At 41.1% G+C, this 25,996-nt stretch overlaps 1 protein-coding gene across 34 annotated transcripts in view; it reads right to left on the bottom strand.

The window, feature by feature from the left end:
• The window catches only part of ank2b (ankyrin 2b, neuronal), a 188,743-nt gene that overhangs the window by 16,742 nt on the left and 146,005 nt on the right, over window positions 1-25,996 (bottom strand). For 14 of the 34 annotated variants that reach the window (XM_034856387.1, XM_034856386.1, XM_034856382.1 and 11 more), the window contains 21 exons: window positions 25,414-25,425; window positions 23,542-23,629; window positions 22,824-22,927; window positions 21,100-21,138; window positions 18,882-19,106; window positions 16,373-16,471; window positions 14,689-14,843; window positions 14,358-14,569; window positions 13,375-13,579; window positions 13,176-13,272; window positions 12,829-13,057; window positions 11,732-11,857; window positions 11,442-11,564; window positions 10,272-10,304; window positions 9,805-9,826; window positions 2,829-7,439; window positions 2,199-2,276; window positions 1,906-2,037; window positions 1,655-1,804; window positions 1,291-1,525; window positions 905-965 (listed from right to left, as the gene is read on the bottom strand). In XM_034856387.1, the coding sequence (XP_034712278.1) occupies window positions 905-965; window positions 1,291-1,525; window positions 1,655-1,804; window positions 1,906-2,037; window positions 2,199-2,276; window positions 2,829-7,439; window positions 9,805-9,826; window positions 10,272-10,304; window positions 11,442-11,564; window positions 11,732-11,857; window positions 12,829-13,057; window positions 13,176-13,272; window positions 13,375-13,579; window positions 14,358-14,569; window positions 14,689-14,843; window positions 16,373-16,471; window positions 18,882-19,106; window positions 21,100-21,138; window positions 22,824-22,927; window positions 23,542-23,629; window positions 25,414-25,425 (7,036 nt within the window). The remainder of the gene's footprint in view (window positions 1-904; window positions 966-1,290; window positions 1,526-1,654; window positions 1,805-1,905; window positions 2,038-2,198; window positions 2,277-2,828; window positions 7,440-9,804; window positions 9,827-10,271; window positions 10,305-11,441; window positions 11,565-11,731; window positions 11,858-12,828; window positions 13,058-13,175; window positions 13,273-13,374; window positions 13,580-14,357; window positions 14,570-14,688; window positions 14,844-16,372; window positions 16,472-18,881; window positions 19,107-21,099; window positions 21,139-22,823; window positions 22,928-23,541; window positions 23,630-25,413; window positions 25,426-25,996) is intronic. The other 20 variants (XM_034856391.1, XM_034856404.1, XM_034856390.1 and 17 more) reach the window with 17 other exon arrangements.

Raw genomic sequence — 25,996 nt, 5'->3', positions numbered from 1 at the left:
CATGTGACACCTGAATGAAGCCGACTGAGCTTGAGATTTCCGCTTTTTGAGACATTAAACCTGGAATAGTACTGACATCAGAGGGACCTGATGATGCCTGAGCGTTCGTGTCGGTTTGATTCAAGTCATCAAGGGATGTGACATCTAGGTCACCTGGAATTAAAACTTTGTGAACATCAGTCTCAAGCACAGACTTTGAAACATCTTCATTAACGACTTTGTGTTTAGCAGCTTCCTCAACCACATCTTTGCTGACTCCAGCTTGAATTGCATCATCAAAGGATGCAGTCACCATTTTCACATCCTCATTGTCTGAATCCACCAACTCAACATCATATCCGTAAAGGACTTTATAGAGTCGACGTGAAACTTCATCAATGTGTCTTCTGCCCATTTTTTCAGCTAGCGTTGATTCTGTGTTTGCATTAGGGGAGCCAGAAGGAGGCTCTGAGGTAGGCTGGGTAGGCAGAACCCTTTCTTCACTTGTAGGTCGTTGTGTAAAGCAAATCTTTTCAGAGGCCTCATCAGTTTCTGTAAGCCCCACAGACAGTTCCCTGAAGTCTAGCTCAGCTTGATCACACTCAATCAAGCTCTCTCCAAAATCGGTTATAGACAGCGGTCGGCTCTCGCATACACCTGTTCGAGAGCTATTGGAGGACTCTCGCCAAGGCAATGCTGACAGATAATCAGCACTGTGTTCAGAACAGGGGGTTTGTAGACACTCCAAGCTCCACTCCTCTTCCCCCTCTTCCCTCTCATATCCAACAGCCCCCTCATCATCACATGGTTCACTAGTGGAGGTAATCTGGGCACCTAATCTGGGTCCTCCTTTGTAGACAGGGTCTATCGCATGGGATCGGAGGTTGTAGGGAGAGGTGAGGTACAGTGTGAAGAAAGGACTTACTTGTTTAAAACTGCCTGTTTGTACCGTGTCTGTCAGTTCCTCATATACTCTTTGTGATGAGCTGTGAAAGAAAAAAAATTGGAATTAAGTCACAGCATGGTTGAGCAATGAAAAAAATTAAGATTACTTTTGTTATCAGTGTATTCCTTCATATTGCCATAATCAACAAACTGAATATATTCCACCAAATACCAATTTAAGCCACAAAATGATTATACGCTATAGTTAACAGTAAGCCTTTCTCTTGTGGATGCTTGTTTGGTAGCTCATTCAGCAAGCAGGGGAGCAGTGCAACACATGTCCATGCTTGTAGAAAAAAAAAGGGAAAACAGCTAGAATGCTATTGTGGGGTTGAACACACGAATGAAACTTTCTAGGGGACTTACTATGCTGTCTCCATCTCTTTTTGTAGTTTCTCTTTCTGGACATTCCTAAGAAGGCCTACTGCGGTGGAATCTGTCTCCGGCCGTCCCGTTGTGTCGTGAAGTGATGACAAACTTGAGGACAGGTCCTCTGCTGACACCATGGGTACCTCTTGTCCCGAGCCTGGACTCCTACGTGCGGACCCTGTACTCCTGACTGGACTGGGGCTGTCAATGTCATCATGAAGGGCAGAGAAACCTGACAAAGAATAGAGTGCAGGCACACATAAAGGGTTGATTGTTGAACTGTTGGGTATCTCAATGTCATAGGCAAGCGATCTATTACAGCTTTCTACAGCTTCAAGCTAATATATGCTGGTGAACGTACCCTCACTATGATCCAGTGCTATGGTCTGTTCTATTTCTGCATAGGTATGTGATGATGTGTCGTCCTGACTGGACTTGAATATCTTGGTTTCAATGAGGTGAACAATGTCCATTCGGTTGATCTTAGTCAGTCTTTTGATCAGTGTTGTTTCTTTTGAAACAGAAACAGAAGACAAAAGGTTAAAAAAAATTTTAGAATAAGAACAAGCTCCTCTACTTTGTTGAGAAATATGTATCCCACTGATAACTAACCTGAGGAATGCTTTCCCTCCCTCTCTTCCCAGAGTTTTAAAAGGGCATGGCTTTGGTCTTGCAGTGAGTTGGGGTTTTCAATCCTTATCCTGTTGATCCTCTCCTCACTAAAGTCCAGTTCTCGTGCCAACTCTGTGGAGAAAAAGAAGATATATCAATGACTGTGATGATGGGAAGACCCATTTGAAGTGTTTGAAATTAGGTTTTTTGAAAGCCTGTCAAAAACGTACAATAATACTGTATTTATTTGAAGTGATTGACAGCTTCATCACTGCTACTAGGGTGCGACTTACCTGTCCAACTGAATCCAAGGTGGTCGGCTATAATGGCCAACCGTTGCTCTTTTCGTTCCGCTTCATCCTGCGGATCTACTGCAAATACCACCAGACAGCCATGAGCGGTCAGAGCCGCAAGTTATGTACCAAATCAAGTCACATTCATTTATTGTTTCCGAAATAACCCTCACTGGCTTTCTTGTTCTTGTACTACTCACAGTGGTTAATTCCCTATATCAAATGAAGGAACTATAACCTTTAACAAGAACTTAATATGCCTGTACCAATGGTTGTGATAGGTCTTGAAGCAACACTATGACTAAGAAACATAAATTCCAATTGTCAGAAAATAAATTACATTACATGTGATTGTTTAAACATGGTTTACTTTTTAATGTTGGAAAAAGTATCAGTCACTAAGCTGTTTTCAAAAGTTCCATAAAGCCTTTAAGTCAATCTTGAGATTGTTAGCACACATAGAGGGATAGAGAGACATCATAACGAACACAAACATAGCTCAAACGACACAGCCACATGGTTTCTTCAGCTACAATGGGACTTAACTACACGAGACAGAGAGGCAGCATCTTTACAGCTACAGTGTACTAATGAGGCACAAGAGAATAGTCCCTTAAACTGGGGGGATACCTTGACTTTGGACTTTATCATCTGGGATTCGCTGCATCTGTGTCTCAACAGGGTTGTCCCACAGTGGTCTAATGGGAAAGACGTCTCCTGAGGGTGGGAACTGCATCTCAGTTTCTCTTTCTATGACTGATGGATCAATGAGACTGCTCTCATCATCCGAGTTGGCGGCGACAGCCTCTTGTTCTTTCTCTGTCTTTGCCTGTGCCAGCCTTGCCACAAGTTTTGCTGCTTCATCGCTTATCTCTTCAAAGAACTCAATGGACTGTTTGTGTGGCTCACTTTTCTCTTTAGTGGGTGTCACCGCATTAGATGACTGACCACTTTTGCCCCGGACTGGTAATCTCGACTGGAAGCATTTAGATTTAGCTGACTCAGCACTCAATGGGCGCCTTTGTTCTTTTTTAGGAGGTGGCCTGGAAGACTCCCCCTCACAGAAGCTCTTGGCTTTGGAAGATGTTGTCTTGGTTTTGATTTGCACAGAGGGACCTGCATCTGTCTCAGAATTTCTCCTTGAATCCTTTTTTACAGGGACCTTACGTTTTTTGTCTTGGGTAGATTCCGCATGTTTGACAGTAGAATCAGGCCTGGCCTTTATGGGAATTCTAGATTTAGATTCAGAAGTGAAAGAGGCCTCTTTTTTAAGAGTGGTTGAGGAGGAGGTTGCATGAGATGGAGAGGGAATTGTGGATTTACCCCGACCTTGTGGAGCAGACTTAGCTTGTGTTTTGGGTGGAGTCTTTTTAACACTACTAGAAGCACTTTGTTTAGACTTGCCTGTTGATTTGGGCGCTTCTATCACTGACTGTGGTTCTTCTGGAGATGAATCAGAGGACTCTTGGCCCTGCTCAGAGTAAACTGATCTAGTGACTGTAGTTTCTGCTGTCTGTACAGTTGTTATCATTTGGTCAGAGGACTTTTTGTCTAAATCTAAGGAGCCTTCATTCTCACGTTTGTCTGTTTTATTCTCTAGACCTTCAGGGGATGTCTGATCTTTCTTTGTAGATTTGGCTGAAGCGGAAATGCCTATTTTAGGGATTTTAGATTGGGAGGCATCAGCTTTGGAGGTTGACTGATCACCCTCAAGTGGGGACTGAAGCTGTGAATCACTTGCTTCTTTTGATTTCTTAGTCTCCTCAGTCTCAACCTCTAGTGTTAGATTGAGGCCAACTTCAGGTTCTGCTGCTGATCTACCTTCTTGCCTGGCCTCTTCTAAAAGAGGCTCATCTAAAGGCTGTTCACCTATCTGGAAAAAGGCAAAACCACCCCCCTCTTCCTCATAGCTCCTCTTAGTCATGTCAATAGCACCACTTCGGGTCATCTCAAAGAGTTTCCCTTCTTGGAATAGAAAAGGGTTGGGCTCACTGGTAGGAGTGCTCTCTTCTGTTGGTGTTCTACCAGGTGTTGTGTCTGGAGTTGCTTGCAGAGACTGTCGGCCCACCACCAGATTGAGTATTTTCTGTTCCTCTTCTTTGACACGAGCTGCAAAAGCAGCATCATCCTCCCGCATGGCAGACCATGAGTCAGTGTCTACCCTTGCAGTGACACCTTTTGACTCAGTTCTAGGAGGTTCCAAAGCCTCATCATCCTCTTCTGTGCCATCATATACACAGACCTGCGGTTTTAACATTTCCTTTGTTTGACCTGTGGCAACAGGTACGAGTCCAGCTTCTGTATGCTCATGTTGATCTCCTTTTACTTCATCTGTTACATTGTTACCTTGTTTTACCCTACCAGTCTGTAGTCTGCTAACACCTGCCTCTTGGCCATCCTTATCATCTCCATTGCTGTCTCTTGACTTCCTTAAGCTCTCTTCCTTTTGCTCATCAGTCCTATTTTCAGCGTTTGATGTTATAGCAGTTTTTTTAGCGGTGTTGTCTTCATCAGCCTTAACAGATGACAGGGTTCTTGGTTCTGCAGTTTCAAGTTTGGATTTTGAATGATGCTGGTCTGAGACAGAGTGAGGTCCCTCTGAAGTGACAGTGGCTGGTGTTCTTGTTGTGTTCTTGGCCTCATTGCTGTGTGAGCCGTCATGCAAACCTGCTGAAAAAGGAGAGGGAGGTTGTACTTTATTATAGGGATCAACAAATAGAGCTAAGTTTGAATCTTCAGCGGGTCTATTAAGCCCACATTCACTCTGCGCAAGCTTCTCACTTGTGGGCGCTATTGTTTCATAGCTGTCATCGCCTATTTTGGCACCTGCTGAGGGAAACAAATCTTTTCTCGAGTTGTTTTTGCTCCTCTCATCTTGTTCCATCTCATCAAATGTTTTTATTTTGGCTGCCATCTTAAACATCTCCTCCTCTGGAGTGATTTTTCTCTTAGCTTCATAGCTGTCTGATGTATCCTCTTCTTTTGGGTCTTCAGGGATGACAGCCGGTGTGGATGGAACAGAGAGGAATGTATGATCAAGGGGTTGGGGGTTTACCTCATAACTTACCTCTTCAGAACTAGGAGTATCAGGGGAGAGGGGACTCTTACCCGAACTTGTCATCTGAGATGTCTGCTCACAACTGTCATCATCAGCACTAGCCTCATGGTCTCGAAGCAGCCTACCACGCAAAGCATCGTGGGGGAATTCTGTAGCTCTGGAGGGCTCTGGATGGCTAGACGATTGACTAGGTGGACATCGATTTGAGGGAAAGCATAGGTGTATATTTTCCTCTACAGGGCTACTCTCTAAGGAGTCATGAGGGGGGTATTCCTTGGTTGGGCTAGGTTCAATCGAATCTGGGGACTTATGAGAGGAGTTTTCTTCCATGAGAGGACTACCATCTAGAGAGTCTCTGTGGCTTATTGTCAAGGAGTCATCAGCTAAGGGGCTAAGAGCATCGGAGTCTTGTTTTAAAGCCAGCTCTAAACATTCATGATGCTGAGAAGAGGATCTAGAGGTTGGAGAACCAACTAAAGGCAACACTAGCCGACGATCAGGGCTTTCATCATCGCTAAGAAAACTTTCTACAGTCTCTGAAATTCTCTTTGTAAGCTTTTGAGGTTTAGTTGGCTTAGACTCGCCCCTCCTAACAGACAGGGACTCACTTGTAGAGTGGTCATCTGCAGCCTCGTTGGAAGAAACAGGAAGAGTCAAATCTGCAGACAGTTGGTCACCAGTGGTCCCTACACCAGAGTCTCCAAACTTTGTGTCTTTACATTCTTTCTTGACTGCTGTGACAGTTGCTGTCGAAGTTGTAGAGGTCTGTTGTCCAGTTTTGGGGGAAAGACACACACTCTCTGGGCTTATGTCTGGAGTGGCAAGACCCTCGTGTTTGTAACTGTCCTCAGAGCTCAGATGAGCAGTTCCATCTCCAGAACTGGCACTTAGTGAGTCTGCCACACCCTCATGTTTTGAGCTGTCAGAGCTATCATCAAGGCCACCATTACCAAAGTCTACAGTTTCAGTTAGCTCTGAATGAGCAACAGCAACTGACTTGATTTCTTTTGCTCTGTCTGGCTCAGTGGTCTCTTTCTTGCGAGGTTTGGAATCCAAAGATAATTCTCGTTCTTGAGAGACACGTGAGGTTATGGCTTTTGATTTTGACTGGATGGTTTCTGATGTTGTGGGTTTCTCTGAGCTTGGCTTAGTGGATGTTTTGAGCTCGAATAGGCCACACTTTCTCTTTGAAGGGTCCTGCCCTGTTTGGAATGCTTGCATCAGCTCTTTAACTGACATTGTCTCTTCAAGTTTTTCTGATTCAGCTTTGGGGGATTTAGGGTGGCCCTGTTTTGATTTAGGGCTTTCTTTGGCCTTTGGAGAGGGTTTGCTCATAACAGGCAACTGTGAAGGTTTGCTTCCAGTTACCTTTTTGCTTTTTTGCTCTGCTTCTACCTTTTGTTGTAAGGCTTTGACTTTGTCCTTAATTGACCCAATGGGAGTTTCTTCAACCACTGGAGATACAGGTGATGCTGGGGCAGCGGCTGCAGGCACACTTAGCAGAGCACCTGACTCTGTTGATTCCTCTGCTCGCCCCTGGTCTTTCCCCTTCCTTCTGACTGGCTTTTTAACATCACCAGCAGCTGTCTTGTCCTGCCCTTTGGTTTGAGTAGATGGTTTCGCACTTTTGCGTAGTACAACATCAGTGAATTTTTCTTGTACGGCTGGCTCTTTTTTAGCTTTTATTTTGGAGCCTACTGGTGCATCCAGGAGGTATTCCTTAAGGTCCCCACTGTCTTTTATTGCTTTAGGTCTGGGGGTTCCTCTGTTAGCTCTACTTTCACGTAAGACAGGCTCTTGCGTTTGTAAGGCTGCCATCTTTTTGGCCTCCTGTATTTCACTGTCTGAAAGAAGAACCCACTCCTCGGCCATTCTAGCTGCTTTTACTGCCTCCTCGGCTGCCTGACCCTCAAACGTGCCACTCCTCAGTATCTCACTGACTTTCTCTAGGTCCTCTTTGACTTTCTCTAAGTCCTTCTCCATTATTTCTAATGGCTCTCCAGACACATCCTCAGTCCCTTTCTCTAGACCACACCTTCCTAAGGAAGGGGATTTCTCTACGGAGTCTGCAGTCAAGATGGCAGTCATTTTGATCAAATCTTGTTTCATCTCTGACACGTCGGATAGAAGGTCTGGCTCTCGAATCACGTCTGATTTCAGGACAGATGCCGGTGTCTCTTCATCTTCCATAAGGAAGAACAAGTAAGGAGTAAACAAAATCAAAAATTCAAATGAAAGGAGACAGACATTGGAGAATGTGGTCAGGACAAGATTGGAGCACACTGCAGGGATCATAGGACAACACAGTCACAAAGGGTTCTACATTAGGGTATCAGAGGAATCAGGGCTATACTTTATAATGTCTCTGGGGAACTGTGGTAAAGCAATGGCTAAATAATACCAATGGAAAAGGATATGAGCAGGAAATAACTTGCTTATACACTCAGCACACCCACACTCACAGGACGAAACTATAGAACAAAACTAAAATACATAAAATATGATAATAACTTTGAGTGAAACCAGGAAACCAACACACCAACAAGTACAATGGAAAAATGGACAACAAAGGAAACAAAGAAACATCAAGACATCTCAAGATTGCTCAGATGTAGGACAAATGTCAACGTGATAACAGGCAAAATGGCATGAAAACAGCTCAGACTGCTAGTTGTGTCGATCAAAGAAAGCCAGTGATACCAAATAAAATATGATTTGCCATGCTTTTCATTCTAGGCAAAGCAAATACTTTACTTTTTCATAATCTAAGGAGGAAGGAGGATCTCTGAAATAGTGATTAAATACATCTTGCAGGGAGGGTTGGTATTTAATTCCATTTGCCCTCCAAACAGCATTATGTTTGAAATGTAACTTAAATGAAAACTGAAAAAGCAAAATTTGTGCACAAAACCATTAACGAATGGTATTGTTAGGAAACATCAGCGCACCAACAAAAGTAGAAATTAACTCTCATTGACAAGACAGTACATAGACACAGGCATACAGACATACAAGAACACACATGCACATGTATGTAAGGCAAGTTATTTCCATGCAAAGCAAAGGGAATTGCGGATGGAAAGGTGTTGTGAAGATTGAATGGAGTGAGTGGATAGTTCAGGGTACTTTCTACAATTAGAAGATAAAGAAATGCTTGTTAATGTGTCTTAATTCAGTAATGTGGTGAGTTCTTTGTCCATTATCTACATTAAATACACATTACCTAAATAAATTTCTTCTGAAAATCTATGAACGGATTTAAAATAAGTTATGTGACATCCATGTGTGTTTAGTATGTTTCATGTATAACATGGGTTGTTTTATTATTAGTTCATTTAAATGCTCATAAACGAGGCAATGGGAGTATAAGGGAAAGGATTCAGAGTGGGCGAGGAGGTTGCGTACTTCTTGCTTTACTATAACACTAGACTGCAACTGGAGGAATACTAATATTCTGTCCTCTAATATCCTGGAACTGGGTGCTTGCACAATCATTAGCACCCAGTTTCAGGAACTTGGAGTGCAAACACACATATCAACGAGCAACTATTGTTTGGGAAATTGTACAACCAGAGGTGCTAGTACCACCTTGGCACAGCATGGCACAAGAGAGGCTGCAACCCTTATGCACGTATTATTAGGAAGAGGGTGACAATATCAGTAGCTGGAGGCCCAAGTGTTTCACTAATGACAAATCAAATCATCTCCTCTCATCTCATTTGCAAGCTGCAAGCTCTTATTAGTTAACTAACTGCAAGAGATCGTACAACCCCCAAGCTGTTGTGATATATGGTAAGAGTCTCTAATTGATCTAACCAGTACAGAATGTGGCTTGCCATTAAAAGTTGTATTTTAATGTACATTTAAATCTCTGCTTTGAAAGAAGAATATCATAGTTAAAGATGCAGAATCTTGTGATTTTGTAGATGTCTGATTGTGGACTATGCCATGCAAATGTATATTCTTTGTTCCAGCTCTCTTGTGGTCTGAGAAGTAAAAAATGCAAGCACTTTTATGCCAAAACATTAGCCAAATTACATTGAGTTGCGTAAATGTCATTGGGACTGCTTCAGCAAGCACAAAAAAGAAGGCCATTGTCGAATAAACATCACTACAGGATGAACGCATTTGATATTTATGTACATACGTCGATGGAAGTGTTTAACTCTTTCTCCAAATGCCCAATCTCAAATTGTGAAGGGGAAAGAAATTTAGTCAGGCATGTATCGGAAAAAAAGGAAAGTAAAAAGTGAAGTTAAGCCTCAGGAGAAACATAAAAATTCAAATGAGTTTATGTGACATGACAAAAATACATGAAGCTTAAAGGACTTTAAAATAATGTATATGGTCTATGACATAACTATGGGCTATGCTGTGTCAGTCTGGTTATTCCTCTGCTTGCTGTTTATCTACATTAGACTTATTACCCATTCAATATCATTGTTTTAGTCATATTAGTTTGATTAATAAAGAAATGCAGTATTATTATACATAGCAAGTATTTTAGTACAAGTGATAGAGGAAAATAAAATGGAATAAATGTCTTACATTTCTCTGGCATTCTGTTGGTCTGGAAAAGACAAACATGGAAAATGACAGTTAGTCTTGATTCATCCACAAATATTCTAAAACTACTAAATGAAAATAATAAAAATGACACATAACGCAACAGCAAAAATGAACTACAGAATGATGAATCACAATCTAACCTACTACAATAAAAAAAATATATGTACAAATCATATATTGTTTTTTAAGATTCATTTTTGGCCGTTTTTAGGTCTTTATTCCAACAGGACAGCAGAAGACATGAAGGGGGCGATGACATGCAGCGAAGGAGGAGTAAACCTCTATATATGGGCACCCGCTCTACCAACTGAGCTATCCGGGCGCCCCTAAATACCATATTTCACTACATATGCTTTATTTAGTCCTGATGACATGACAGTGGACAGGATAGATCGGCAGAGCTAGTTAGTAGAAGAGCGAGGGGGGCAAGCCGTGGCTGCTTTTACCTCTTCCTCTTGCTCTTGGTCTGAATCGGACTCCTTTTGGGAGCAAGAAGCAGCGAGAAGCAGAAAGATGTACAGACAGAAAACAGAAACATTAAAAGGGGAAAAAAGACAGGGGGAAATGCATGGTTACTGCAGCAATGAAGACAACCAGTCAGTGTGATTTCAAGGAAAGCTAGCGTGGTCTTTAAAGCTGTGTTTAAAGCATATGTTGGGTGTAGAAACAGATTATTCTTTTTATCATCAATCATACATCAGCATGAATCCCTAGGGAATCAGCATCACATTGCGCGACTTCTGGGATTTTCAGTCAGCTGTATTTCATTTTCTTATGAACTAATTATGTCCACCAGCCTGAAATGTTGCCTAGTACAGCTTCACATTATCCCACTTGGTTGAGAGGCATTTTTATCAACACTTTAAAGCAATAATGTTGGCTGCTCATAGAATTAGCACAGTTGACTACTTGGGATGTCAAGTATTGATATATTTATAGTAAAAACATTTGAAGTTGTACTTTGTGTATGCAACCTCATCCCATTAATGCATGATACTAACTCGACTTCTTCCATTTCCTAGAATCTTGTGCTCTCTCGCCCCCATGGTCTTGTGCTCTCTCGCCCCTCCCCTCTTCCTCCTATTGCTTCAGGCAGGTGTTTCTGGATCTGTGGAGTCTGGATCTGTGTTTGGAGTCATCTGCTGCCTCCATGTTCCTGCTCCACACCCTCTGCTACAATTCTCCATGTCTCTCTCTCTCTTCTCTTCACGGTCTGTCTCTTCTCTGTCTCTGTCTGTCTGTCTGTCTCTCTCTCTCTCACCCCCAACCGGTCAAGGCAGATGCCCCCCCACCGTGATCCATGGTTCTGCTTAAGGTTTCTGCCTCTTAAAAGGAAGTTTTACCTTTCCTCTGTCGCCTAGTGCTTGCTCTTGGTGGGAATTGCTGGGTTTCTGTAGATAACATCACAGAGTACGATCTAGACCTGCTCTTTTATGAATAAAATTGAATTGAATTGATGGTGTAACATCCAATATAACTAATTGTGGTAGGTGATATAGGGAAACTAGGCTCAAGATTACAAACAATTAGAATTGTTAAATTGATTTTCATGACCTAAGAAGCTATACGACATAAAGCATCTTCAGTTGAGATAAGCAACAGTGTAGCGACCTTACCTTGCTGTATGATGGGAGGGTGATGTTAAGGTTGCATATGGCATTTTGGGTGAGTGACCTGTAGTTTCTGGGTTCTTTCATAAAGGACAGACGGCCACAGGGCTCCTGAGTGTTGTCTCTGATCTGCAACAGCCAAACAGTTCAGCATTTGTCAGTTTACTCTTCATTAGGCAAAATCATGTTGGATTAGATTGTTCTATGTGATAAGAACAATGTGATGAATTATTGTTGATGCTTGCGTAAAATCTCTGGAGGTTGTTTCTTGGTTTCAAATAAGAAATAGTGCTTACTTTGATGAAAATTGCTAGTCTGTTCTCCTTAAAGGCAAAGAAGCTGAAGAGATTGTGCTGGCCACTTTTGGTGAGCGGAACAAGGTTTCCAAAGCAATCTGCATAGATAGGTTTGCCTTCCAGGACCTGAAAAATATAGCAACAGGCAGATGAGCAAAAATACTGAATAACAACATCCATCCAATCAAACACTCAACTGACAATTCCTTTTTTTGTTAATCCATTGTGTTTCACTTTAACTCTTCCATGCAGTAGTGGATATATTTCTCAAGAAACCGAGCCTTGACCATTGAACATGGATAAATAGAATAGCCATTAAAGCCAAAAGAAAATCCACATTAGTCTAGCATTTGATGCTGCTGATCATGCAGTTTTAGTGAAAAATGTGTACGATACTGTCTTACATTGATTAAAATCACATTTTTAAAGAGCACTTTTGTATTACTGGTCTGAAGTGCCCCCATTCTGGTACAAACTGATCTGTGGTGTTCCCCAAGGGTTCATCGTGGGCCCCCTTTTGTTCAGAGTGAAAATGCCTCCTCTATAACAACTATCCCCAAACTACCAGTGTTATGTAGATGACACCCATATCTATGTCCTGGTAAAAACCAGTGAGGAAGGCAACTTGCATCAACTTATATCACCTAGTTAAATTAAAACAAATCATTTGGTCCTTCCCTAAGTTAATCTCCACTCTGTGGAAAGTCTTGGCTCCCTGTCTGAAAGTACCAAACCTGCAGAAACCTTTTTGTGTAATCTTTGACAGGATCTTTTGATTGACTTACGACTCACAAGAACCGTCATATCATTTTCCTCCCCATTTTGTCTCATTTCATATTGCAGTTCAATGTATTCAAGGCTAAGCAAAAACACAATCCTACGCCTTTAGCTGGTACCAAATGAAAAAATTGCCTTTTGGCTAATTCTGGCTTTTTTAACCCATGGGAAATCATGTGTTTTATTAATTTGTACTGTCCCTTTTCATAAAATAAACCGAACTGAACTAAACTGAGCTGGTAGGCTTTTAAAGTGACGTGAGCTACACCTGCCATCAGCTGCAGTTGGTAAGGCATTCCTCCCCCACTCCCTTTTCTCACCTCAACATCTCGGCTGCGGGCCACCTCAGAGAAGTTCTCCTGCTGCTCCAGGGTTTTGTCAATCTTGTCGTCTGTCATACAGAAGCACCGTAGTCGGGCTTCAATGGGATCGTGGGTCTTGGCAAAGATGACAAACTTGGCCATGTAAGGGACGCAGATGATTTCGCGGTACACCTGAGTGGAGAAATTGACAGATTCCTGGACTTGTCGACAGTCTATCAGCCAGAATCTAGAAAGGAGATTGGAAAGAAGCAGGGATGTAAGGTCTTTGTTTGCTTCAGCAGGGTCTAAGTCAGTAATACATTTAGTTTTGCTACAACAAATACTTTTTGCACTCAAATACTCACCTTGCAGACACATTGGTAGTAAAGGAGACACAGTCATTGATGAATGTTAATGGAGTGGTTCCTGTTATGTCCTCCCATTGAGCAGGCGTTGTTCCGCCTGTCCATGAACACAAACACAAGATTGATATATTAAAAAGTGACCCTGTGTCTGATAGGTCTATACACAGCTTTGTGTGTGTATTTGCGCGTGTTCTCTAACCGGTGATACTACAGAGCAGTCGTAGGGTGGGAGTGTCCACTCCGAAGCCATTGTGGACTAGGTCTGAGTTGCTCTTTGGGACAGGGATGGTCATGGTGATGGGTTTGTGGAACTTCCTTCTGCGGGGCTCCAGGGTGACAATGGGGCTGAAGGTGGCCTTGTTCCCCAGGATATTCCTTGCTACATCCACACTCACTGGTTGGGCCTGGGTGAGTAGACAAAGTATACGACAACCTTACTTTTTCTCGTCAATAAACAGACAGCGGTCTTCATCTGGAACCACCAGCAAGTTTCTGATTTAGATTCAAATCTCTAAACAAATGTTAGATCAGCTGACGTACATTTTGGAATGGACATTCTTGTTTCCCAGAGGTTTAGTGATAGCTTGATCCTATGAGTTTCATAAAGTAAGATCCAGTAATGGTTCAACCTTTGCCAAAGGAAACCTACTTTTTGGATGTTGGAGGGGTTTAACATGTAAGTTTTTATGCTATGCTATGATAAGAGAAATACACCAAAACAAGTAAATGTACAATATCTAAGGGTACCATTGACAACAGTGTTGCAGTCGAGACTACCTAAACTAAGACTAAGTCATCACCAAGACTAGAGTGTATTGACACCATGACTTTGAGGGGTTGAGACTGCGTCAAGATCAAGACCAAGGCAGAACGGGACAGAGTCGAGAACAAGACCAGATTTGTATCCCGCATTCACTTTCTTTGGAGTGTGTGTAACTGGGGCGGGGAGAAGGGGTTTTATGGTTACACATTTCTAATTAGATATGAGTTGTGCTCTTGATCAGCCTTGAACTAAAGTTCCAGAGTTGTCTTTAACAGAGACAAGACAGAGTAAAAATGCGATGTTGATTTTGAGGTGTTGACCAGGACCTTCAAATATTGGTCTTAAGACCAGGCTTTAGACCAAGACCGATCTCAAGTACCACAACAGTGATAGAAAATACCGATGCTTTTGCCAATTACCTGCAGTCCAACCCTTATCCTCTTGGTGAGGGCCCCCTCAGGAAAAACCGCCTGCACTTGAGGCACAACAGTGCTGCTCAGGATGCCTCCTTCAGGACCAATCAGATTACTGTCTTGCTTGATGCGGGACACTACTGCAAAGTATTGTGGGAAATCTCTAGTGATGATACGGCAAATGCGCTTCCTCTCCAGCTCCTCTGGCGTGTCCAGCTCTGGAAGAAGAAGGTAGATAGGGACTTGTGTCAGGAACAGTCATGGATAAATGTATACTTTTTACATCTGCTTTTTCAAAGCTATGGTCCAGTCTACTGGTACACCATCAAAAACTGACCCTCGTCCATGCCGTTGAGTATCTGGTTGAGTTCTTCTTGGGTGTGTTCACAGTGATGCTCCTTCCAGCTCTCTCCCCCCTCACTCCTCAGAATCACCAGCTCCCTCTCTTTTCCCCTCAGGGCGGCAAAGTGTGGGATCTCCACAATAACAGGACTGAAGGGGTAGAGGCAAGATAGTGTGAGTAACTACAGAATGTCATGGGTGATGAGAGTGTGTGTAGACATGCCTTTGGGCATGTATGTGTGGAACTGGCAGAGTTTTCATAATTGGTCAAGGCCATTATCCAGTGTCGACTTTACGTCTTCTTATGTAAAAGAAATTTCAGAATTCATGCTCTTGGTCAAATTGTTGGGTCTCTCTAACTAGAGTGTGGTCTAGACCTAATCTAGTCTGAGATAACTTCTGTTATAAAATTGCATTGAATTGAATTAAACTTTTCCGATGGACAGTACTTAAAAATGAATGAATTTAATTATACATATATGTTGTTCTTTAGCGGGGCAGATGCTCAGTCCATGGGGATTTGGCTTGGGAACTGTTGGTTCGCCGGTCAAGTCCCCATAGTGTCCAAGTACAGTGGACTGGTAGCTTGGGAGGTGCCAGTTTGCCTCCTAGACTTGCCCCCCAACTGCTCGGGGCACCTCCATGGGAGGCCGGCTCTCCCTAACCCTCTCCATGATGATGACTGCCAGAGATACTTGGATCCATCATGCCAATAGCCTTGAAACCGATTGGTCAGAGCTACATGTTAGTCCTTCAGAGGAAGAATAACATTTGGCCATAAGTATTAAATGTTCTTGTAGATGTGACTATAATTAATATTTAAGAACTGAACAGCTGTTTTAATACTTACCTGACATACAATATAACATCAATCTAGCTACAACACATATATATAAGAAGCATGCTACATGACAATCCACATTGAATGAACACAGCTATAAAACTTAACTGCTGATATTTTTTTTATGTGATATTTTGAGGGTTCTTTGGCCTGACAGCAGATGACCATATTTATTACTGTTGTTGCCATGTTTGACATCAAACACTACATTACTATTTCAAAAAAAGAAAACATGTAATTGTGTCCTTTGACATAATTTTCTTTTTTTTCAATGTTGGCTTAAATTTGAACACCTTTAAGCGTTGTGGTTGGCTTTTAGGATTGTAATCATCCTGCTAAAAGCTCAAATAATAGTAAGGAAATTGGCCAAAAATTATAAGCATACATGTCTGTGATTTACACCCCTATTTTGGGAAATAAGCATGTCAATCAATTTAATATTAACAGTACATGTCAGTAAGAAAGAAACCAAATTTCACCTGGTTCCCTCGCTACACACAGGCCATACAACCATGGAAATTTCACACAAAAATGAAAAAACTAAATCGTCTAACACATTCATTATGAAATCAGGGAGCAAGAAAACCAACACACAAATGGAAAAGGCTAAGCAGAAGAGAGGGATTAAATAAATAAGAAAACAGCAAAGTATTGTGACAGCAATGGGAGGTCTAGAGGTTTAAGTACTAGATGAGGTGGGCTACACGAGACCAGCGCAAGCACAACAACACAACACCCTATGGACAAAATAACATCAAAAGGGAAGGTTTGTCAAATAAAACACTAAGACCGGCATCCATGGATTGTTTCATATGCAAAAGCATTTTTTCCACCCTACCCAAGGAATTTTGTCCCCGGCGGGCCGAGCTGGAGGATTCTGCTAACCAAACTCTCTCCCTCATTAAGAGGTGGAGGGGCGGTAGGGAGGTGGAGTTTACTGTGTGTCCATATGCAGCAGTGAGGAAGAAAGAGCACACACAGTTTTTTTGTCGGGTGCAAAATTAAAACCTTGGAGACTGAGAATTGAATGAGAGTTGAATGAGAATATTAACAGTGTGGGAATTTTCAGCTACATGGCTATGGAGACCAAAAGTCTTCGAAATGAAGAGTGAAAAAAGATTGTGAAATTGTACATTTTTTTAGGGTTGTCTGTTGTAAGTCGCACATGTAAATCGTCACTTTCATGCTCCTCACAGGGCTTTTATCTTATTAAGTATAGAAAATCGTAAAATTGCAATTTGAACAGGCCCTTGAGTAGCCCATATGTCAACTGTACATTTGTCTTTTAATTGTTTTTAACCCTGTGCTTGTCGTTGTGTCTGTAACTCTTGCAGCAAAGTAAGTTACTCAATGTCCAAAATTAATTTCTCTTCAGGGAGACCCATGCAAGTCCTTTGACTTTGAAAAATCAAGTCGTCTGGCCTCTGGGTGGAGATGTCTGTGACGGTACATGCAGCTGTGGAACCGGACCCAGGGTGAGTCTGAGTGAGAGAGGCCTTGCACGGTCAGGTTTCGAGATAACGTTATTTTCTGCTTAGAAGTGGTCAATGTACAGCTCATGGCAATGTACTGGCTTTTAGTGTGTTGTTATTGGAGTGTAAGCTATTTTATTGTGTTGCTTCTTAGTGAAATGCTCTAAATTAATTTAAGATGTGCTTTTATTGTGAAGGGTCGAAGCGAGTTTAAGTAACTTGGTTCAAGCTGGTTCAGAGTGGGGCGCCTTTGTATTTATATTTTATTACACAATTCTATTAGCTCAGAGGGCTAAAAACTTGTCTTTTTTACTTTACATACGTCTTTGTCCCCCTGAAGTCCCGCCGAGCCCGGTAAAAAAATCTAGCGTTGCTTGATGCTGAATACCTAGAACAAATAATGTTATAATATTTCAAAAAAGTTTTCCCAACATCTGTTTTTCATCCACAATGCAATGTTTTCCAATGGTGGATTTATTTCATAATTCCACTTTTCATCACAAAGTCTTTGTCTGTCAATCAAGACAGACAGGGCGGTTGCTGGAAGGGGATTGGTTATTACTTAAGCCTGAATACGCAACCAGCCAATGGGGTTGAAAAACAAAGGAAATGAAAGACATTTACATTTTTTAAATGTATTTAAATAAAAACTGCCGGAATCAAATAAAAAAAAAAGTTAAATGTGCAATTATTGCAGATTCTGATATTGTTTGTTATACTAGCATATAATGAACTAAAATGTAAAAATGTGTTGGATTATTTCACATTTCATATTTTATGACAATTATATTTGAATGACTTTGAACACCACGGGTCTCCATATTTACTTATATGTTTGTATGGGCAAGCAAATACATTTTTGCAGTATAAATAAGCTGTAAGAAATGTTTCCAATGTTACCAATTTCACGTCAAATGACAAACAAAAAGTGATATTTTACAGTCATAATGGGACCAATCATCTTAAGATAGAGTGAGTCAGGTTGCACGGCAGAGTGAATGTGAATATGAGTGAATATTTTAAAATGTGTAGATACTACACATTTTAAAAAAATATTCACTCATACATAATAACAACAACATATTTCAGTATTGTATGTCATTTCAGCAGTGGATAGTTAACGGATAACTAGATGTGTAATTAAAGAACAAAAATCGAGTAACATGTTAACTTTAATTATAGATATATAGTTGTAACTATTGTAGGAATGCTTTATACAATATTATTTTAAACATTACCAGCAGAGGGCACTATTTGAGGCCACATATCAAACCAATCATGGTGCAATATGCTGGAGCGGGGGGGTTAACACGAAAGCTTTTTTCATTAAGGGTTAGGGATAAGGTTAAAAAGAGTCTGACTACAGCTGTTATGAAAGAAAACAGGGCATGCTGAAGAGCAAAGATTGACATTTTGCTAGTGCTGGGAGAAAGCAAGAGCAGATACAGCAACGGTTTTAGTAATGCAGCGGCAGAGGTTAAATTAATCTGAAAAAAAGGGCAGCAAGTTGTAAGATTCTCATGAAAAGGGAGACAAATCAGTCAATAACCTGGACGTAGAGATAGTGTACTACAGTCCTCTTTGTCCTGCTTTACTTATGATTGTGCTCTTCACATCGACATATCTTCAATCTTGCACTAGAGATGCATCTAAAATAGATATTAAACTGACTTCAAAGGTTGTTGGAATAGACTGTCCAAACCTGCTAGGAATGTGTACACATTTTAAAAGAAAAGGCAATCATACAACAATGATACATCTGTCCAGCTGTTTTCTGCATCTTTAATATTTTACACCTATCTGCTACCTCTCTTACTCCTGTACATGTATCTTCTAAGGAATTCGTTACATCCATCACTCATTGCTGTGGCTTACCCGAGGAACTGGGCTCCAGAGGGCCCCACCTCGATGATCCTGCTGGCCAGGCCCTCGCCCTCAACCATCGGGGGCATGGTGGCCAGACGGTGCCTCTTCACCAGCCGGCACGTCACCCGCGTGGGCGCGCTGCACTTCCTGGGCGGGATGATGATGCGGAGGCCGTTGTGCCGGCAACCACGCATGGCTCCGCCCCTGGCGTCCACCATGAAGCTGACCAGGAAGCTTGGGTGGAACAGGAGATGTTTCCGCAAATTAAAGACATTTCTCATTGATCCCATTAAGTGACAAAAGAATATAGACACCAAAGGTACTGGTTCAATTGTTTGCCCAAGTGCTAATACTAGGAGTACTACTCTCAAAAGGAGATCAACGACAACTTGTAGTTGCCCGTAGTAGAAAATTGGAAAATGTACACATTGTTAAGTACAATGGACTCAAAGTTTGAGCTTAAAGACTCATTTTTGACAACCCTTTTAGGTCCACTTATTTGCTTCTTTTGGAGCTTTGGACCATTTAATGCCATCTTCATCAGCAAAAAGTTCTAAAGTTGAAAACAGCAGCCACTGTGGCCAGAGGTGGCAATTACAGAACAATGGAAAAAAGCTAAAGAGTGAACTATTCTTTTAAAAGTTATATAGTTAGAAAACTTTAAAGTGCTTTAGGGCTGAAAGGACCATAAATTAACAGATTATGTATCAATTCTGTCTGAAATTCTGTAAGAAATGATCTACTGGATCCATTTGGCTGACTTTGGTGTCTATTTTCTTAACATTGAGTGGTCACCAAAATGAACAGCTCCATCTCTATACGTCTTGTCAAGTTGCATTTAGACTTCATAGCTTGAGACTCTTTGACCCCACTCCTCATGCAAAGTGGCAAATACAGTATGCACATGGATCACACATCTCAATGAGTGGGGGGGATGGGTGTGACGATTGTGTGATCATGATCCAGCTCTAATGTGACCTCGCCTTGGCTTCAGTGAAGCACACAACACAGTTTTTAACAAACACACAGAGACATAAAAACATGTTATAAAATTCAGAAACTCCTGCAGCAAATTGTAAAAAGACAAGGATTTCTGCCCTGGACTGCCGAAACCTTCCTAATTGTTGGCTCTCTGTAAATGATAGAGGGTGGTCTAGACCTACTCTGCCTGTAAAGGGTCCTAGAGATAAATTCCATAATGATTTCACTCTTTAAAATGAATTGAATTGAATAAAGCTTTTCTGATTGACAGTATTTCAATCAAACCATTATTGTTGCTCAAAGAGATTCAAGGAAATGTTCCTGAATATGATATACTGGGTACCCATGGGGTCTTAAACATTTAAAATGTATAAAAAATAAGGCATTATTGGAACTTTACCCTTGACTCTGTTTGGTGTAACGTGGATTTATACAACAGAACAGGTACTGTTTAGTAGTGATGGCCAAATGAAGCTTTGTGAAGCAGTGTCTTTATTTTCGGAGCCCACTAGATGGCGCTCTCTGAATAAAACAGTGCAAATTAAGACTATCAGCTCCACACAACTCTCTCTGGATTTCTTAGTATGGCTATGTTTACAAAATGCATTCAAAGCTTGAGTGATGCGTTTCATCGCTTTTTCCGACATTTTTCAGAAACATCTGAAAACGGGTGAAAATTGACCTGAGGACAACATGAGGGTTACATCACGGAAGGCTTGCGTCGTGCCGGCAGTGTAGTTGTCATTCCTTAGAATTCCTCATGGGGGCGGAAGAAACAACGCACTATAGCTTTAAATTTGCTTGAAGAACCCTGGGGGTACCCTGGGCATATTTTATGTACAGAAATACTAATCTTATGCCAAAATATTTCATAAGTTGGTGGGTATGTTAGTGGAAACGCACAATTAACAAGACATTGTATGACATAAACAAACCTGTCCTCAACTTTCACCACCTCTGTTTGCCCATGTATCCATCATTTGAGGTTTGTTTTCTCCAACTTTATGTAACACATAACCGGTCCATGTGGAGATATCCAATCTGGGGCTCAGCATGTGGAACTAGGTGTTATATTTTCCCAATTTAAGCCTGATTTAAATGATTTGACACAAGGTCTATGAGGCAATGGCTGTTGAGGACAGCGACACAAACACCTCTCCACCAGGAGAGCACACTGTGAGGGGAGGAAGAGCAAGATGAACATGAGGAGGACGAGGAATGATTGAACCAAGGTGCAGAAGGTCACCTGCTGTGGTCTCCATGATCAGGGCACGGAGAGGAATGGCTAAAAACAACCACATCAGACAGAAAGGAATCAAAAGACAAGCAGTTACAGCTCAGAAAAACCCAGAGAGAAAACATGAGACCGTCAGCGTGAGGAAAAGACTACAATCGAAACCATTAAACAAGCACTGTCACGATAACTTTAATTTCAGCTCTGCCTGTGTAGTACAGTGAAAGGGTAGTTGGGATTTAAATCAGTATTCACAGCACTTTTACCAAATATGTTCAGCAAAAACCACAGAATTACAATTTATACTATAATTTAATTGCAGAAATATGTTATGTATCAGAAGAGTTTAACACGTCGTGTCTTGTCTACAGAGCTGTAGTCCGGACAAAGTTAGCCTAGCTTAGCATAACGACTGGAAGCACGAGGAAACAGCTATCCTGGCTCTGTGTAAAGTTCAGAAATACACCTACCAACGCCTCTAAAGTTAAATAATTAACACATTAATATCGGTCCATTATATGTCTCTGAACAAAACACATGTCCAAATGATAATTTGGGCTTTCAGGGAGAGTTACATGCTGTTTTTGTAGTTCACTGCAGCGTATGGCTATAGTCAGGTTGCCAGATATGGTTGGTTACTATGGGTTTTTCAGGTCTTTTTACAGGCACTATCAAATCTGGCAACCTCACTTTATTTCAACAAGAAACGGTTTCGGCATGTAACCGCAAATTGTGAATTTTTGCAATTGTATGTGTGTCCAGATTACACAAAGACAAAATGCAATCTGAATTACAGAGTTGGTAGGTGTCCATTTGAAGTTGAAAACGAAAAACTCTCAGAAACAAAGCAAATTGTTTTATTTCTCAAACTTTTGACCTCTGTCTTTAACTATTGTGTTTGGATATATTTTTCACTCCAGACATAGAATAGAATAGAATGGAATACACATATCAAGAAGATATATTTGTAAAAACCATGGCCATATTTAACAGGAATCACACCTCGGCAAGTCTGGTCTGGGATGAACTTCTCAATTAAAGTGTGGAAACCCGCTAACAGAAATCACATGGAAAAAAACAACACATACTGTATGTATTTGTACATTTTACAAGCCATAAAGATGGGAAATATACAAAAATAATACACAATTTAGAGCCAAGCTCTATGAATTCACATTGTTTTTTTAAATGGGACTGGCAGCATTACATAAAATGTCTATCTAAAAAAAAAAGTATTTATGGTGCTATTTCCTTAATAAAACCGCTTAAAATCCAACTGTCGGATCAAGAGAGGATTAAAGACAAAAATATGGGCTTCTCAAAATCTGAAAATATTTTAAAGTGACCTTTGTCGGTCAAAAGAAACCGACAGATTCAACAGCTCTATGGCTTGTTTCTCGCTTCAAATGTTTTCAGAAACACGTATTGCTGAATTGTTTTTGCCGTTATGGTCGGATTTGAAATTTGGGAGGGGCCAGACCCATGTGACGTGTTTTTTCCAAAGGCATGGAGCATGCAATATAAACTTGCCGACGTCCCGGGTCCCTTCCCTTCTGCTTCTTTGTCAAGATGGCGCCCATTTAGTGCGAGTGGGGTCCATCGTTCCACATTGGGGTCATTTAGGGGGACTTTCAGTGCGCTGACTTTTTACGTTAACACTACATACTTAAGACTAAGTGTTTGAAGTGTGTGAGTTGGCGGTTCGAGACCCAGCCAGAGTGGACTATTGTACCTACCCGGAGTGAATGGGGCTGGAGGATAACGCCACGTTGTCCAGGTTCTCTGTTCCCCAACTCAGGCGATACGAATCCCTCTCGTTCTCTACGGCTAGTGACGAAAGCTGGAATCCAACAACCGACCTCTTATCAGATATACACCACAAATGGTGGAATGTAGCATCACAAACTCCAAATATATAAACATATATTTACTGTGTAGAGCTTAAACAATTCCAAATGTTACCATACAATTAATTGTCTCAGAAATAATTGTTATTTACAAAAACATAATTGTCTCTTTTAGTCACATTTCAAACTATTTATCATGTATTAGTGTTTTTTTTTGTTTCCCCAGGATATATCTTTTGGTTATATCACTGCTTTGTGACTCATATACTGTAAAAATACACAGCCTCTGACGCAAACCACGCCTCCTTATTATCACAAAACGTATATTGTATAGCATTTTTAAGGGGAAATACAATTGACTATTACCATCAACAGCAAGTGACCCCATCATACTTTTGACCGGTAGTGTGTATATATAGATATGTCGGCTAAGCCAATCTAAATAATTACGTAGCGTGGCCCCTATGCACTATCTTACATACAAAATCTTAATCTTCAGATTAACTGGGAACTATCCCAGTCAGATAAATGTCGCAAAACACAAAGCTAAAATACCCGAGTACATCAATGCGCTGCTTAACTACAGTACATTGAGCAGGTACTTTACCTGTTGACTGGCGAGCATCTCTTCCATCATGCCTTCATGTTTGGGGGAGTAATAGCTGTGGTGAGTGGGGGTGAAGGACCTGTCGGAACTGGAGCACAGAAGAAGAACCATGTTGAAGCCAGAGAAGCTCAGTGCTTATGACAATAGCGGGTTGGACATTAATACAGGAAAAATACACTATTTATATTCCACAAACAGGGCAAAATGTTTATAGGAAAACTGTCAAAATCAGTTGATATGGACAAGAGTTCTTTTGTTTTTCTACGCTGGAGCTCATGACTTTTATGAATTTAATGAGGAAAAATTGTGAAATGAATGGACTCAAAACAGTCAAATTGACTTTGAAATGTTACTAGTAAAACAAGATATGTGTTTGCATTAGTGTTGTTTTAAGACCAACCAAGATAGTCTAGCTGGCTGTCAGGATTGACCCTGCAGAGACCTGAGGACCAGGTAACCATAGTCCTCAGATTGGACAGATAGTCTAGCTAGCTGTCTGGATTTACCCTGCAGAGACCTGAGGACCAGGTAACCATAGTCCTCAGATTGGACAGATAGTCTAGCTAGCTGTCTGGATTTACCCTGCAGAGATCTGAGGACCAGGTAACCATAGTCCTCAGAAATCCACCAGAGGTTAGAACGCCAACACAAAGGAAGCGGACGGATATCTGGCCAAAAATCAAGGACATCAGGAAGAATTTCAGGCAGAAACGGAGCAATCCCGGAAGTGGAACGTTGTGGATCTAGAATCAATGGCCCAAGCATGAAAACATTAGTAGCCTATCTGTGTATTGGTAAATCCATGGCGCTGTCCCTGTTGCGGAAGTAGCAGACAGATTTGTAAGTATTGCGATGTTCTGTCTGTTTTTTCTTGCATCTTTTATATTCTAGAAACTATATACAGTGGCTTGCATAAGTTTACACACCCATGACAAAAGTTGATTAAAAAGAGGAATAACAAAACTTCTTTTGGAAATTGATCTAAATGCCTTAATTAAAAAAAAGTAGTATATTCCAACCTTTTAAGGACACCAATTTTCTTTGTGAATAAATAATGAATTGTAAATAAATACATGTTTTTCCTTAAAATACAGGGGGCCTAAGTATACACCCCCTATGTTAAAATACAGGGGCATAAGTATACACCCCCTATGTAAAAATACAGGGGCATAAGTATACACCCCCCATGTTAAAATACAGGGGGCATAAGCATACACCCCCCTATGTTAAAATACAGGGGCATAAGTATACACCCCCCTATGTTAAAATACAGGGGCATAAGTATACACCCCCCTATGTTAAAATACAGGGGGCATAAGTATACACCCCCCATGTTAAATTCCTATAGAGGCAGACACATTTATTATTAAAGGCCAATTATTTCATGGATCAGGATACTATAAGATGTAGGTATAAGATTTTTTCTTCTTCTTTTTTATCAATTTTAGCAATGGAGTGTGAACTTATGCGAGCCACTGTTCTGGAGTGGGGGTGCTGGGGGGGGAGTCATTCATTGGGTGGCTTGCTTGTCTCGGGAGGACAAACCCAACTGGGTCCGTCCCATTATTTAATAACACATCGCCTGTGATGGACACCATTTTAGTTTAGCGTGTTATAATGTTAGCATGCTAACATTTGCTTATTAGCTTAGCAGTAAGCTTGAAGGACAGCTGAGGCTGATGGTCATGCTATTAGTTTGGCAGGTATTCAATCTTAAACCAAGGTTTTGGACACCCACAGGGATCATTGAGTACCATAAAGGTCAGTACAAACTACAATCCAACAAAACTGATAAAAAAAGTATAAAAGTAAAAATATAACAGCAGTGCTGAAGATATAAAGGTCAGATATTAGGCCAGTGTCAGCACATACCTTGGCCTTTGACTATGGAGGCATGACAAGGAAGACCAACAACGACGTATGACCAGGAGAGGTTGCAAAAACACACACACAAATACACACAAATACACACAAATACACACAACAACACACATATACAGGCAGTTAGTTCTTGAGTGTCACATGTCCATACAGATACACTGATTCTTAATAAAGTTAGAACAACCATGCACAGCAAGTATTATTATTAGACTGGAACAGGGTCAAATAAGAACCCGATCAACACAGAAAGTTCAGATTTTATTAAAAATGATTACTATGTTAAAATTGGACATCTCCACAGGGACATTTCTTGCTTTGAGTCAGCTGCAACTAGGGCTGCACAATATAAGGGACAGATCTGATTGGGATTGTTTGGACTGATATTGTGATGTGATTCAAAAAATTGGAGGGAATGATTGTTTTTGTATAATTCTTCTCATGTTCATTGAAAAATATTGTAAAGTATAAAAAAAGAAAAGGACTATAGTGTGATTTTTAGACGGGCGTCCCTGTCTTCTCGTCTCCTCTCTCTGTGTCTGGTCTGTAGACGGGCGTCCCTGTCCTCTCGTCTCCT

The sequence above is a fragment of the Etheostoma cragini genome, chromosome 19 (assembly GCF_013103735.1).
Source record: "Etheostoma cragini isolate CJK2018 chromosome 19, CSU_Ecrag_1.0, whole genome shotgun sequence".
NCBI classification, from domain to species: Eukaryota; Metazoa; Chordata; class Actinopteri; order Perciformes; family Percidae; genus Etheostoma; species Etheostoma cragini.
This window is presented reverse-complemented; position numbering and strand designations above follow the sequence as displayed.